The sequence below is a fragment of the Camelus bactrianus genome, chromosome 4 (assembly GCF_048773025.1).
Source record: "Camelus bactrianus isolate YW-2024 breed Bactrian camel chromosome 4, ASM4877302v1, whole genome shotgun sequence".
Taxonomy (NCBI): domain Eukaryota; kingdom Metazoa; phylum Chordata; class Mammalia; order Artiodactyla; family Camelidae; genus Camelus; species Camelus bactrianus.
In genome coordinates, this window is record NC_133542.1 from 18238848 (window position 1) to 18255914 (window position 17067).

A 17067-nucleotide genomic window follows, 5' to 3' on the forward strand; every position below is an offset into this window, starting at 1 on the left:
TGACTTCCTCAGATCTGAATTCAAGCCTTACTTCCCTCAAGTTGTACTCCCACTGTACTTTAAATATACTTCCATAAAAGCATTTACTTTATTGGACTACAATTATTTATTTGCATATTAGTTAAGTCCCTTGAGGTCACTGAGTGTACTTTTTCAGCTATGTACAGGTGACCCTTGAATAACACATGGGTTTGAACTGTGCAGGTCCACTCACACATTTTTTCCCGCATATATGTACTACAGTACCACACAATCAGCAGTTGGTTAAACAAACAGGTGCAGAAGTCCGGATACGGAGGGCCGACCGTAAAGTTCCATGTGTATTTTCCACTGCGTGGAGGGTTGGTGTCCCCAACTCCCACGTTGTTCAAGGGTCAACTGTATTATTCTACAGGGTCTAGCAGGTAAGTGTTCAATACTTGTGTTCTACACGAATATATTTTAAAAATGCCAAATGGTAGACCCTTAAATGTTCCTCCAAAGAGTATTTAGTGACTCATTTTCATAATAAATGATAGTAGTATTAGTACATTAGTAGTATGATCTAATAGTATTAGATCAAAACACCTTTGATCTGCAATAAAGTAAAAGAGCACACAGCCTGCTAGTGTGCTCGAAGACTCACTTAAGTGGTAACTGACATATTAAAACTTCTCACTATCCTTACCTCCTTCAGAAGTTCAACACTGTGCTCTAAAAGGTGAATTAAAGATGAGCATTCCCCAGTTATGTTTAAGCTGACTTCACAGACACACAGCAGCTGAAGGGTCAGCTGGGTAAGCTGAATTTTCCAAAAAATGGGATGACGCAAAAGACTTAAATATACTTCTTCGATAAACAGCATCACTTCTGTTGTCTGTATCAAATCTTTTATCTGTTTGAAAAAAATCATGATATGATATTTAAGTAATATACAAAGCAAAGGATCGTTTTCGCTTATATAAGCTTTCTCAATAAAATATTCTTCTCTATCTTTATAGACTTTATAGATTTAAAAGAGATGAAGAAATTTATGTAACTCAAAGAGAGTTAAACTACACAACTGTGCCTTCTCCTTTTGTCACTAACCAAAACAAAATGTGCTACTATTTTTGTTACTACTGGCTGGCATGAATTCTTTTCATTTATTTTTCTAACTACTCTGAGTGCAGATTTTTAAAGACAAGTTACATGACAGTGCCAACATGTTGAATGAAATTAAAAAGTCAGTTTTCAGTTCTCCAAATGAACTCTCCTTTCTACAATTCCAACATAGCTACCTGGAAGAAAAGGGTTAGCATGTTATTCTAATGCACTATTGAGTCCTTAATTTACAAGAAATTTGTTCAGACAACCTTAACTAAGAGCATCATTTCCACACTTGGCAGATGGAATGAAAGACCATATTCAAATGGTAGGGTGTCTTCTCAACTGGCTAATGTATTAGATAGGAAGGACTTGGGTGCTCTTGAAAATCCCAATTCAATTCAAACCCAGCTGTTCTGATCAAAATTCTGGAGTTAGTATTAAGGATATGGTCCTGCTTGCAGACACATTGGCATTTCCCAGAGATTACAAACAATGAACCATCTGCTTCAATCAGGAGCCTTGTGTCTGTTAAATGCATCAAGAGGAAAGCCTACAGTTGACCAGCTGTACCTTTCACCAGTCGTTACCACCATAATAACCCACAATGACTATAAGTTGTACACAGAGAGAAAAATTAATTCCTAACAAGAAGAAAAAAGCTATTAAAGGATTAAAGGGAAGGAGATAGGAGAAAAGACTAAGTTATAAAAAATAAATGTAAACAGTCCAGTAGCTAAATTATTTTACTCTTCTGCAAATACACAATGCAAAGGGGAAAAGGCCACACTGAAAAGAAAAGTATTTAAAACAAAGAAAAGCCTCATATTTATTTGCCCATATATTTCCTTAAGTGCATGTCTTGTACATACTTGAAATTTTCCATAATAAAAAATTTTTTTGCAAGACAACTCAGCAAGTTAGTATTAAAGGCTTTCTAATCTTAAACATTACCAAAATTCCTAACAAGAATACTTTGGAAGGAGTGGTTCATCTTTATGTAGAAATAGATCATGTGCAAAGATAATATGTGTGATGACAAGAGTAACAATTAAAAAGAAAGAACTACTGGGACCAAAGTCAACAATGAAGTTTAAGGCAGGTAAGTCCAAAACAAGACAATACCATAAATACAAAATGGAAAAACAATTGGAGTGAGAAGAAAAAGAAACAGACGTTTCACTGACCATTATCTCATCATAGGTCAATAGGCTGATGGCTATTTCTAAAGAAAAAAATTTTAATTAATATAATCATTATATTATATTACATTATATTATATTATATTATATTACACTGAAATGCTCAGTATAGTCAGACCACATCAACAGTACTGTGTTCACCTCTGAGAAGAACATTTCACAGTAACACATTCTGAGCACCAATAAACTAGAAAATTCATAGCAAAGACCAGGGGAAAGCTGAAACCATTTCATGTGGAGAAATAAATTGATGAAGAAAAGAAAAGAGGAAGGGAAGGTGTAAAGGATGAAAGGGAAGAAAAGAAAGGAAGAAAGAAACAGCACAAGGCAGGATGCAGATGGGCTTTTTTAAAAGCTTATTTTGTTGTGTTCTGAGAAGAATGGGGACTAAAGAGTAAAGTCTTAGCAAAGTGCAGGGCAATTAGAAGAAGTACTTGATAAAAAAATATAAAATAAATGGTTGCCTTGCAAAATAGCTGCTTCCTATCACTAATAATTAGTCGTGGGATGGTTGTCTCTTAGAGAGTGTAAGAAATACCTGTAATCAGTGGGAAATGGATTACACTGCCACTAAGATCCTTCCCAACACTCAGATTCTTCATTCCAGTAAAGCTGATTTGTTAAGTGATTAAATTTATTTATGTTGCTAGTTCCATTAGTGCCAAATGATGTATAGTTTTTTTCCTCACCTATCTCGACTATACTAACAAACCAGATTCCCAGAAATATTCCACAGAGCTCACTTCTAGAAGTATTTAGGCTTGTCAATATACGGTGATGAAGATGAAGGCAAACATCTACCAAAGAGCACAGAACAGGGAAACACAAGCATGCGGTGGAAAAAGTGTACCCTGGTTCAAGATGTTCTGCCTATACATTGCTTTATTGCCCCTGCAAAACAAAAACTTTGAAAAGGCCACAGGAGAATTCATTTTAATTAACTTTTCTCTGCCTTAATTACAGGGAAGTCTATTTATGAGTCACAAAAGATCCGCTCTAGTCATTCCTTGCTAACACAAACTTAAAGCAGCTCATCTGTGACCTCAGGTGATCACCCCGAAAAATATTCACAAATTTCCTCCATTAGCTAAGCAGCATGGTGCTCAGATTCTAGGCAAACAACAAACCTGGATGGTGGGATGGGATAAATGAATCACTACACTAAAATCATACCACAACTACGGTTATAGAGACATCCGCTCAAATTTCTCTCCCCCCTGAACTTCCTAAGCATTTTATGCATCCCTCTGTTAAATATCTTTCATCCATCTACTTTGTTATAAGAATGTGTATGTTTGTTTTAGCTCCCTTACCAGAATGCGGGCTTCTCAAGAGCAGGGTCCATCAGAGTCACCACATATGCTGTAAGGGGACATGTGGAAACTGGAATCTAGCCAGCACTCAGCTGGTCCAGCCCTGCATCCCCACGGCTGTATCTGCCCAGAGAGATGCATTTTTTCTGACTTACACAAAGAGGACTTTTTTGTCCTTACAACACTCCCAGTGTCCAGCACAAGGAGAAATTCAACTCAAAATTGTTTTCCCTGAGAAGTCTTTCTTAAACGAAGTTTTCATTCCTACTAATCATACAGTGGACTATGTTGATTTATATTTCTGTGAATTTAGTTAACATTGTATACATTAAAGTGAAATCTCGATTTGTTTCCTTTATCAATTCCAAAACCCTGCAAGCAATTTCAGAGCCAGTCTGCCAAATCACATAGGTTCTATTTTATGTACAATAAAAATCGACACTTACTAATGCTGACCCTCTATTAGTGAAGGAGGAGGAAAGGCCTTACCTGCAAACATGGAACCATGTCGCAACACAGTTGAAGTATCTGTTGTTCCAATACTGATGGCTGTTCTTTGTCACAAAGAGCCCGGGGTTGAAGTAAGACTTTGAGCAGAGCTAGTCGGAGTTTAGAATATTCTTGTAACTGGGATGGTTCACAATACAGATACCACAGAAACGGTGCCATTATTTGGATACATGAAACTTCTGACCTACAAGTCATGTAAATGCATAATCCAGTCACTGAATTAAGCAGAATACCAAACAGTAAGTGTCAAACATCAACTTACAGTTCATGACATATCATAAACTATGACACCATTGAGTGTAACTTTATTTCATGACTCTTCTATTTTACCATGACTCGCCTAGGCCCATGCCAAACAGTTCTTTGTACACTGGGGAGAATGATTCAACACCTGGAAACCATAAGCCTGACGCCCAGGACTAGGAGGGTCTGTACCTGCACACCAGAGTAGCATCTACATCTCCAGGACCAGTCTCTGGTGAGCATCAGAATCATCTGAGAACCTTTTCAGAATTATAGGTGTCAGGGTCCCTTGTCCAGGAGTATGACACAGGCATACATTTTTGGAAAAACTCGACGAGTGAGGTTCCATGTAAAACAAAGCCATACAGACGTCCCAAGACGACTATGATGGCAGTTAACATTCACTTGCCAACTTGTTAGCACTTACAGTGTGCAAGTTACTGCACTTTACACCTTTAAACTCAACTGATCCTTACCACAACCCTATGAAATAAGAAGTATTATTATCCCATTATGCAGTTACAGAAACTGAAGCAGAGAAAGGTGCAATAACTTGCCAAGTCCCTCCTCTTAAGTTCTTCCTACTCAAAGGAGGAAGACTTTACAAATCTTTCATATCTATTTAGATTTCAATACATCCCAATAACTCCAAGTCCAAAGACACTAAAATGCCAGAATGACTTTTCAGATATAAAAATTCAATCATGTCGTTAATCAGCTTGAAAGAGTCTATGCTTAAGATAAAGTACATAGACTGATTCATAAACCCTCCAAAATTTGGCCTCTGTTTATCTTTCCAGCCTCATTTCTTGTTCCTCTCCACTCTCCACTGGACTAACCAAACTTTCCGATCTTCCGTCAAGTCATCTGGGCTTTCTTCTCGCTTGCTGTTCCGTCTACCTGTAATACTCTCCCCTTTCTCCCACTCCTGTTCCTTCTGCTGCCAAATTTCTATCATCTTTCAGTTCCCCCCTCCTTTAAAATGACATCCCTGACACCTAGCTTTGGTCAGATCCTCCATTATGTGCTTTCACAGGATTATGGCTTTATTGTCATTATTTATTAATATTTCCATCCCCTTCCAGACTACAAACCACTGAGGGGATGGACCAATGATTTCTGTTTAATGCTATATCACCAATAACTGTACACACTAGGACCTTGAAGAGATGCTCAATCATTCAATTAATCAATTCAGTTGCACTAAGTTACAGAGTAGTTTTACAACTAGCATGCATCAATTAAATATCGTAATTTCATTCTAATATTTTTCATATTTATTATACATAAGTTATTATGAGATAAGATACAAAGATGAACCAGACATTATCCATCCTTAAGAAGCACACAGTCTAACAGGGACAGTCTAGAGGACAGAGAGAAAACTTCTAGAAGAAAGGTATAAAGCTCAATACTTCTTGGAGGAAATGGCATGAGTTATGCCTAACAATGTAATTTTATAACCCTATACATTCTCCAGCATTGACATTAATAAAAATTTTAAAAGTTACCAAATTGATTATATTTATTCATTCATTCATTTGCTTCACAAAATTTACTCAGTTCCTACAGTATACCATTCACTCTTCTATGTGCTAGACACAAAGCAAGAAACTAAAATAGATTAAATCCTTGCTCTGATAGAGCTCACAATCTGGAGTAATTTTTTTCTCATGAGCACAAATACTTAAACAATCTATTAAAAACAAAGGGGCTTTTGAGTTCATGATTATTAATGAAACATATATCTTTACCACACCATCCACTTTAGGAAACTAGAAAGTTTCATAGATCAAGCAAGCAGATGATGTATGCATAGGTTAGAACACAGAATGTTAAGTTTCCAGAAAAGAGATTTAAGAAACATCGATTCCCCATCTCTCTCTTACAACATATTCCCCAAAGAATAAATACCACCCAGGTGTCAAGAACACCCATGAATAGCTTAACAGTTTCCTCCTTTTTAAGATGCTGAAGGTGAAATGTTAGGTTCATACAAAGAAATCTATTTCCAAGATGCTGTTATTATTTGACATCAGGAGCATTATGTTGAGCTTCCTAAGGATAATATACTATTTAAAAATCTGGCTTAATCTGTCCTGATTTTAGATTTTGCATTGCCTATGTGGTATCTGATGATTTACTATCCCTGCAGTATGAAACTGACAGGGCTTAAGGAGAAAAGGAAAATAATAAAACAGATAAACTAAAATCTCAAAGTGATTCAGAACATTTAAAAACATAACCAGTTGTGCATTTATCTAAACACAAGGCTTTCATATGTATGTTCACCAAGGAGGGAGAAGCAGCCGGAAAAGACCTGAAGTGAGAGTCAGAACACTGAGGCTTTGGGCTGAACTCTGCCACTAATCAGCCATGTGACCTTGAGCAAGGCATTTACTGTTGCTCTCCTTAGTTCCCTCATCTGAAAAATTATGTGTTAGACTAGATAATCTTGAAGTATCCGGCCTAGAGACCATGATATCACATGTCAATTTACCCAATCCTCTGTTCTACAAAGGCAAAGTCTTTGTAGATATAGATGCAAACATCACAGGCCTTCCACAAATGAGCGCAGAATTTAACTAGAAAATCACACCTCCAAAAATCTAGCACAAAGATACTCTGTCATTTCAGGACATCTACATTCTATTAAAAATGAACCCAGACAGTTAGTCTAATCCATTCGTAACACACAGCTAGAATACAAGCTATCTTCACAACATTGTGCCTCCTTCCTAAAGTTGTGAATCACTGTTTATATTCTTATCAAACTACCAAACTTCCTTCATTACTTCTAAACAACGATGTGAAAACTACTAAGTTAATTTACTTTAAAATTAGATCTCAGGAAACCAATAGTCTGATGAAAATTCCACAAAGAATAATTTCATTGGCAAAAACAGAAATGAGATAAATGAAATCATTCTTTGCAAATAAATATAAAATAATTTAGAAGTTCCAACAGGCTCTAGGTAGCATACTCTAACACCTCAGAATTCAAATGAAAGGAGTAAGACAACAGAAGTTTATCAGTAAATAAACCAGTCAATTAATAATCTTTTCTCCTTAGGAATATCTGGACATATTTCATGAGAACTACTTCTAAATCCCAGTGTAGTACTCGTTTGAAATGAAAACAACCAAAAGGTAATTTAAATATTTGTTAACTAACTAAAGCATTGGAAAAGAGAGATTTTCGTAAGGAACATCTTTCATAAAGCATCCCAGTCTACTTTATGAGACATTTCATTAAATAAATGTTTATGTTTGTTATTTTTGCTTTCTGACAGGGATGAACAAAGAGTTTTTTTTTTTTTAGTAAATATGAATATCTTACCTTTGAAAATGCAATCCTAGGTGAGGGAAGAGAAGGTGATAATGATGTTTTATTTTAAAATATTCATTCAGATGTTACATGGATTTTCTCACTGGCAGATGATTATAAGGTTCCCTACATCTCTTTAAAACTTCTTTTAGCAGTCTATCCTGCCTAGAAATTTCAACTAAAATTGAAGTTATAAACTCAGAAACAGTGTTCTAAGAAACTGTATCAATAGGACATTGTAAGACCTTCAAGAGCAAGAACACATGAATGTTAGGGTGGTAAACATAACTCAGGCCTTAGATTACCCAGGACAATGGTACCATCCTATCATGACCTTGTGTGATGGTACTAAATATGCAGTGATGCTGTATTTTAGGAGGCACTCTACAACCCACTGCCTGGCCCCCCAATCTGTGGGCCTCGTATGTGTGTGCAATACATAAAAATTCAACATTTATAGAGCACTAAAAATGTGCCAGGCATTATTAATACAAAGAACAATGAGACACAATCTCTGCCTTCACAGTATTTCACAGCTAATAGAGGAGAATAATTATAAGACAATGTATAACGATTTAGAAATCACAACTGAAGTTATAAAGCGAGCATGTAAAAGAGACACTTAATCCAGCTTGTGGTAAGTAAAGACTTCCTAGGAGGAAGAACACCTAAACAGAGATTTAAAATAGAGAAATGAGTCAAGAAAGGGCTGAGGTGAGATTTAAGGCAGTAAGGCAGATACTAACAAGTGAAAGCACTGAGGCAAGGGAACTGCACTGCTTCCTGTGTGGAGCCAAAGCAAGTCAGTGTATTGCTAAATACACAACTCATTAAGTATGATAGACAGGAGAAATAAAACTGGTGGAACAGGTAGAAACCATACCATACACAGAGCCTGGCAGGACATAGTAGATTTTATCCTGGAGCCCAGGGATTTTCCAACTATTTCAGAAACCAAACTATTGTCTTCCAATAGAAAGTGTCCACAAGATGCCAACATGTAAAACCATAGTCTATAAAAACAAAGGTTAAAGGGTCGGAGGGCATTCCCATGCTTAGCCTATACACTGCAAGTGCAGTTTGTAAATCACAGCTGTGGCGACTTAAGCAAGAGAGTGATACAATCAGACTTGCTCCCTTGAAATATTACCCTGAGGGATGCTTAGAGAATGGCCTTGAGTAGAATGAGACTGGAGGCAGAGACGCCAGTTAGGAACAGGTGGCAGTAGCCACAGCAAGAGATGAGTGCCTTGGTAGCAAGCCAGTACCTTGGTAGTAAGGGTGGAAGAAAGCTTTGAGAACCATCAGAAGGCCTTGGTGAAGCTAAATTAACTGCACACATGGTGGCTATCTGGTCCCAGTTGGCAGTACTACTTAATCCCAACTGGCATTGGTTTCTAATGGAGATTAACTCACTAATCAATTTCCAGAGGGAAGAAACTGTCTTCCATATGTATCATTTGGTAGTTTACTGAATATTTCTAATCAACTTTCCCAACTAACCAGTGCTTAGCTTCTTTAATAATAGCTCTTCTCATAGTCAGTATTTCAACAATCAATAAATCTGGTAGGATTTCTTTTTCTTTACTCTTAAAAAGAAAATAGAAAACTATGTCCTGCTGTAAGACACTTCTTTTCTTCAGGAGAAAACACTACAGTCAAAGCGCTTAAAAAAAAAAAACTCTAAAATTAGCATATACTATTTCATCTGCCTCATTTATTTTATTTTACTTTACCTTTCAGGGCATTGCTGGAAAAAAGCTGTCAGCTGCTGCAAAAGTACTGGCCAGCAATCAGGTCTGTGTTCAAGCACAGTGATCAAAGGCTGAGGATGGTTTCTGAAAAACACAGAAAGTCACACTGGAAGCTGTCATTTCAGAGCTACACATTCTTAATATCCAAACATAGCAACAAAAAAGCCACTACAATTTAGGACCTTTTTTCCAAGATTCATAATTGTCACAAAACTACCATTTCCTACACTGGTTGCAGAGCTGGCTCATTAGAACTATTTTTTCCTTTATCTGTTTTCTAGAAAAGAGAATAAACCCAAGTCTTAGAGACCCAAATCTGACAGCAGACTCTGCCATTTAATGGCTCTATGACTTTGGCTGACAACCCAAAAGCTCTCTCATATCCATCCCCTTGATTCCTTCATTCTTAGCAATCACAGGACACCTCCTGCTCCTGCTGGTCTCTTTCAAACCTGGCAGGAACACTTCCTCTAACATTGCCTCTACCTGTAAGCATGCTCTCTCCCTTTCTGTTCCCACTTACCCCCATTCTTCTCAGTATATGGCTCTGTGTTCCCCCAGTGTACTTAAGATGAGGTAACAAGAAAATATTTCTCCCATCTCAAATAAAAAACTCTCCAAAATAAAAATTCTTGAAATTTCTGTTGAACAAGACAAATCTTTTTATCACAGCCACACAGATTAAGATACCTAAAAGACTATATAAAATAAAAAATCTGAAATGTGAAAAATTCTTAAATAATGGGGTTAAAAATAGAAAACTAAAAAAGCACAAAAACAAATTATGTTAAATAGTTCAAAAAGTCTTCTAGAAACTGTAAATTCATTAGCTTTTTAAACTATGAACTACTATACAAAGTTCTCAGTTATTATTGCTGTGGCTTTTTCCTCCAAAAAAAAATTTTTTTAAATAAAAAATGCTATTTGGAAAAAAATTCAAACCATATAGAAGCATTAATTTTTTCCCATAAAAAGAATCATATGCATAATACTGTTCTTTATTTAACTTTTACCCAAAAATATAGCATTTGCAATGTTTTTTTTAAAAAAAAGATCTGACCATCCGTCAGACCCAAATGATTTTTTAAAACTGCCTTCTTGGTAGTTCTCAAAATATGATTGCCTTACCAGCAATATCAGCATCACCTGAGAACTTGTGAGAAATGCAGATAAATTCTCAGGCCCCAGTCCAGACCTAATAAATAGCTCTCCAGAGAATTCTGATGCACTGCTATAAAGCAGTGGTTCTCAGCCCTGGTTGCATGTTAGATTCATCCGTGGAGCTCTTTTTAAAATACCAATGCCCGGGCTTCAATTATACTGGGGTTGCTAGGAGTGGAGCCCATGCATTAACAATTTTTAAAAACTGTTCTAGCAATCCTTAATAGGTTACCAGAGCTGAAAACCACAAGTGAAAAGCCACAGAAAAAAGAGGTTAGGAGCTGGGAAGTTTTCTGATTTTTTTCTATCTTAAACAGAAAAGTATGACAGATCCATCACATTGAAACCCTCGTGTTAAACACCTCTCTGACACTACAACACAGCTTCTGGGTATTATAACACCATCTCTCTGTTTTCTCCTTGACCCTAACTAATCTATCATACGCTAACTTCACATGCTGGCAGCCTCCTGTTTGTTAAAGCGCAGGCTATTTCTGACTGATCAGATTACTGCCATCCCTAAAGAATTGCTCCAAGCAACTTTTTATGCCAAAACTCAAAAATCAAAATCACATTTCCAAATTCCGAACTCTTTGGCAGTTAAACCTCTCTAGTATTTGCTTGTGCTCTAGTTGCTACAGATATTAAGAAACAAATGTTACAAATCCTAAAAGCCTCTCAGGTACCTCACATCAGCCCAACTCCTGAGATTGAGTTCAGTAGGTCATGTTCAAGTAAACATGAATAAAGAGGAAAGAACACCAACTGTAATTATTTTAGCCATGGGTTTTCCTTCTGACAAGCACCATATTGAAATGAGGAGCATCAGATATGATCATCCATTAATCCTCCCGTTAATGGGGGCATTTATGCCTATTTAAGAAGGAAATCCAAGTTACCACATAGTTTTTGTGTGATCATAAAGCACTTAAGTGCTTTTCTATACTCTTCCTTTATTAAATCATCCCCTACCCTTCCCAATTCTCACCTCCCCCTCAAAAAAACACCTGTTCTGAATCTATCCTCTTTTTAAAACACAGTTAGCTTTATCCAAATTAAACCAGATCAACAGAAGAGACAGTAATTGCAATGCAGGATTAGAAATGATGCACATATAGCAAACAACTCTATTATAATTTAGCTTCTACTTCACTGGGATTATGGGACCCACTCTAGCTTTACTGCGTGAAGGTGAAAGGTCTGTTTTGCTAGCTTTTGTGTTCAGCAAATTCTATTTTGTTTCTCATACTTAAACGCTAAAGATGAGATTAAGTAGAATACAGAATAGGGATTATCCAGATTAATTACTGATTTAGAGAGCTGGATAATTAACTTTTCCAGAGAATTGATTACATCAGATCCAAATGGAACTATTATAGGAATAATATACAATATTGATTCCAATAAGTTGAAAACCTAGAGGGAGAAAGGAAGTCCAAATTAAGAACACTGAGTATTACTCTGATTAACATTGATTACCAATATTACACTATTTCAAGTGAGTACAACTAACCCAAAATCAATCATAATTGCCAAAATTTTGTTTTAATACTTCAAGCATAATGAAGCAAAGAGCTAAATTCTCCCTTGTGAATCATCAAACTGGTATGTGAATGCACATTAAAACATAATATATAAAAACTTGGGCTTTACTGAATGGACACATTTTTAATTGCAATATACTTTATTGTGTAACTGCCATTTAGGAGGATTTCTCAATCTTGGCACTACTGACATTTGGAGCCAAATAATTCTTTGTTGTGGGCGTTGTCCAGTGCACTATGGGATGTTTAGCAGCATTCCTGGCCTCTACCCCTAAATGCTAGTAGCATTCAACTTAGTCACATGACAATCAAAAATGTCTCCAAACATTAACGTGTCCCCTGGGGGGCACAACTGCCCCTGGTTAAGAACCTCTGCACTAGGTAAAATGACAAGCACTGTGAGAGGCACAAAACCGACTAAAACATGGTACCAGCCCTGAGTTATTCAAAAAGACTAATGATTCCATCTTCACCCTTCTTTACAGTGAACCAAAAGCAGTCAATCAATCATGTTCAAAATTTGAAGTTTCCTATTGAAATGCAGCCATCAAATATTGACATTAAGTGCACAAGAGTAACAGTTCAGTAGAAACTAAAAGACTTAAAATGGAAAACAAATGTGAAACCATTCCTTTGCAAAATACAGAATCATGTTCCAAAATGAACAAACAGCATTAAATTTGATGCATACTAATTTGTACGATAGAAAATAGTTATTTTCCTGCTTAAAATATTATAATTAAAGCATTTAAAATGTCATAAGGCCAAGTATAGCTCGCTCTTGATATATTCAAAGGTTGATTCCTAAATTTATGGATTATTCAACATTTTTTTTTCTTTCTTCTCACTCACTACTTGTTAGCCATTCCACTTCTTTCAAGTACCTCCAGCTGAGAAAAGTCAAGGTAAGCGAAGAATCCACAATTTAAAGTAAACTTTGTTCTTCATTAGAAGCACTGTTGATCAAAAAAAATAAGACAGACAGACAGACAGACAGACAGACAGACAGGGAGGAAGGAAGGAAGGAAGGAAGGGGAAGGGAAGGGAAGGGAAGGGAAGGGAAGGGAAGGGAAGGGAAGGGAAGGGAAGGGAAGGGAAGGGAAGGGAAGGGAAGGGAAGGGAAGGGAAGGGAAGGGAAGGGGAAGAGGAAGGGAAGGATGTGGTATAAAAGAACACCAAAGCAAATGCCCTAAAATGTCAATTATCCTGAAACATGCTATTCAAGTTATAAAGTAACAAATAAGTTGACTATAACACGTTATTCAAAATTACAGATGGGTTGAATGTACAATCAACCTGATCAGCTGTAAAGCTAACAGTGGCAGACAATAAGCTCTAGAAGTTTTGAAAAAACAAACACAAATGTGGGGCGCTGTCATCACTATCATTATTTACACAAACAGTGCCTATGCAACATCCCCCTTATCATATCATTTACAGTTATGCTGCCACATTCATATCTCAGAAAAAACTAGAAGTGCAGAGGTCAGATGAAATAGTGGAGGGAAAACACTGAATTGAAGGAGTCAGGAGTTCCAAATTCACATTCTGTCTCTGCAACAAATTGGGTGATCTCAGTCAAGAGAATTAACCTCTCTTAGGCAGTTTCTTCATCTGTAAATTGAGGAAATCAGACTAAGTACCTTCGGGGAGTAAAGTCATATAACCCAAGTCACCCTTTATAAAGCCTTACTCTTCATTCTGTTCAGGACCAGAGGTGGAACCAAACCCCGTAAAGGCAGAAAGCAGATGGCTCTCAATTATACAGGTATATGCCAGGCTTAAATGGCTTTAAGGCCAATGTCTAATAAAATCTAAGACCTCAAAACAGAGGTCTCCTATTTTTATCTCAAAGAAATAAATCATCCTATATTTTTTATTTCAGAGAAAAGTGCAGTGCTACATCCAGAATAAGCCCACAGAAATTTTTAAATCAGAATTTCCTAACTCTTGAGACATTCAATAGATTCTGCTTTCTTCTTAAAAGAGAATAACATTGTTTCTAAAGATTAAAATCAATATAAACCAGGCAATCAGGTCACCCTTCATTGGCCTCCAGTGGCTCTGACTTCTCCTTCACTGTGCAGTTTTTGTTGTTGTTGTTTTTCTGCCACAGCTGAGCCAATTTACTGTACATTCTTAGACATGTTACCATTTCATGATTTGTGAATGTTTTAATTGCCATTTTAAGTAAAGCATTTAACACAGTACCTAGCACACAGAATACTCAATAAACAGGGTACTATTACGATTATCATGCAGGTAAATTTGTATCTGAAGCTAGAGCAAAAGGAGCTTGAAAGCTGAGTCTGTGTCTTCTTACTCTCTTTATGTCTCCCCTTCTGTGCCTAATGCACATCCACCATAAATATAACAAACACACCCTTTCTCCAAAGCACCTTTTTAAACTCTTTGGATCATGAAAATCCAACTCGTCACAATCTCTCTAAATACACTGTTTCAAAGTCCACATTGTTCAGGGAAAAAAGCACAGAGGAAGCATGCAGAGTTGGTACCCAATACTGCAGTGCTCCCTACCCTTTAATAACATTGTCAACAACACAGAGCAGTACATGCATCTTAACAGAAAGGAGTGGGGGAAGGAATAAATGATAAATCCGTGGTTCCACTAGACTAGCACAGGGAGGCAACGACAAAATAAGGTATGTAACTAGATTCACCTTTCCAAGTATAAATACATCAATCTTAATATATTAAAAAAAAAAGAGGGACTTAAAAAAAATTAGTCTTCTGGTAGGCAAATCAAAAAGGAAGTCATTTGTAACCCTTAGGTCACCTCACCCTTTCGGCTACATCTCTGAATATAAGAAAGCTATGATTTGATTTACATCATAAATTCAGCGATAGACACAGATTGCCTTTTCTGTGTGAGGAAACAATGCCTGCAGTCACCATGCATTTTCATGTATGCAGCTGTGACCCTGGCGCTTTCAGAAGCATAGCATAGCACTTACTACATCAAATATGCATTTTAAAAGCATTTCTCTACCTGCTTTGAATTTTGATTTGAAAGTGCTGGTTAGAAGCCAAAACAGGATTTTAAAAAGAAAAAAAAAAAGCTCTGAAGATTTTACGATTTAAAAACACACAATAAAAATTATTAAGATTCTATAACAAATATTACTATAAAAAAGAAAAATTAAACAATAATTGTGAATCATTATCTATCCTATAGTGTTTTAAGACAAATTCATTTTACCCTTTCCACACAAGCTTCTAGAAAAAGAAGACTTGGAGCAAAAATTATTTGAATTTTCACATTTTTGACTAATTTCCTTTTTTCTTTGGGTCTATAAGACAGGTAAAGAGAGGATAAGATTTCTTTGAAAATAGACTGCATATTACAATGGTTCTGCCCTCACAATGAACCTTTCCCAGGATCACTACTTTGAGAGGCAGCATTTTAATGCAAAGGTGTCTCCTAATGTCAGAAGTCTGGAACTATTTTAGGTACATGGTGAAGGCTGGAGGGAAACACAGATACTCAGGGGTCCAAAACTTCTGTATTTTTCAATCAAGTACATCCTTGATTGAAAAACAAAACAAAACAAAACAAAACTAGAGACAAGATAAATAGGTTAATAAGGCAAAAATTACAATGTTTTATGCTCTTAAAGACATTTAACAGCACATTACCATACCATTTTTTAAATTAAGCATCCACATTTAGAAGAACTTACAAAGCATTTTCTAGTGTCAATTCCTAACTGGAAGATTGTGCAATATATGGAGTGGATTCTTTTGGTCTATTTTAAATCCCAAGTGCAAACCCCAGGTGATTGGAACCATAAACTGTGAACAAAGACTTCCCTGGGTGGGAAAGATGAGAGAAAAGAGGAAGTGAAAACAGAAGCAAAACATGCAGTTTGACAGAAAGAATCAAACTGCAAGAAGACAGATGGCCCTTGGAAAGCATTACTGGCTATGCTTCCCCGATTACCACCCTAGCTTCTTTCTTACCCTCAATTCTGTGGGGCTTTTTCAGACACAGATCTGACACTGATATTTCCTTCTTTCCCATCTTCTTTTCCCTGACTTTTCTGTAAAAATTTCCATTTATCCATTAAAGCAAGAATTCACAAGGCCTCTGAAATCATATGCAAAATTTTGAGTGCATATATGTGTGTACTTAGGAGCAGGTTTGAAACTTCAATGAGATTCTCAAAGAAGGTCTGGACCCTCCCTTCAACAAAGGGTTAAGTGCTAGTAAATAAAAGCTGAGTATACCTATCGTAATTCCTGCAATTCAGCCTTGTTAAAATCCTGCTTTCAAAAAAACTGTAAAGTAAGCACTATTTCCCAAAAAAGGTAACATATGATGTGCCCAGAAATGATGGCTTCCTAAGTACTGAAGTTTTTGTAACTGCAGCAAAATAAAATATATTATTATATTCTACTAAGTCTAATTCTTTATGGCAGCTTGATTATATGGTATAGATGATATAATAAAGGTGGCATGCTTCCTTCATGCCAAATAAAACCAAACATCTACATCTCCTGGGATCCCTTAGGTAATACATTCAGTTACTGAAATAATCAGCTCTCCAAAAAGCAAAATGTTCATTTGCACAACAAAAATATATGATAATAGCTGATGGTTGATTTTTTTTTTTAAGTGTTACAGAATTCTAAGCAATGTTAAAAAAAAAAAAATAAGGAAATTTACATTGAAATAAAAAACAGCAGTAACAACTACTCAAAGTCTAGGAGGTTTATTTTCAGGAACTTAGGATAAGTATTTTACCTCAAGAAATAAATATAAAAGGCAAAAACACTAAAAATTCATTGGACTTGGTAAGGATACAGAAATATTACAGAGTAAATAAAATCTGGTATATCCATGCAATGGAGTATTATTCAGCTGTAAGAAAGAATGAAGTACTGATCATGCTACTACATAGATAAACCGTGAAAACATTATGCTAA

At 36.2% G+C, this 17067-nt stretch overlaps 1 protein-coding gene across 6 annotated transcripts in view; it reads right to left on the minus strand.

Annotated features, from left to right (window-relative positions):
* The window catches only part of FOCAD (focadhesin), a 237482-nt gene that overhangs the window by 166244 nt on the left and 54171 nt on the right, over positions 1-17067 (minus strand). For all 6 annotated transcript variants that reach the window (XM_074361508.1, XM_074361510.1, XM_010946018.3 and 3 more), the window contains 3 exons: positions 9398-9499; positions 4070-4274; positions 668-874 (listed from right to left, as the gene is read on the minus strand). In XM_074361508.1, the coding sequence (XP_074217609.1) occupies positions 668-874; positions 4070-4274; positions 9398-9499 (514 nt within the window). The remainder of the gene's footprint in view (positions 1-667; positions 875-4069; positions 4275-9397; positions 9500-17067) is intronic.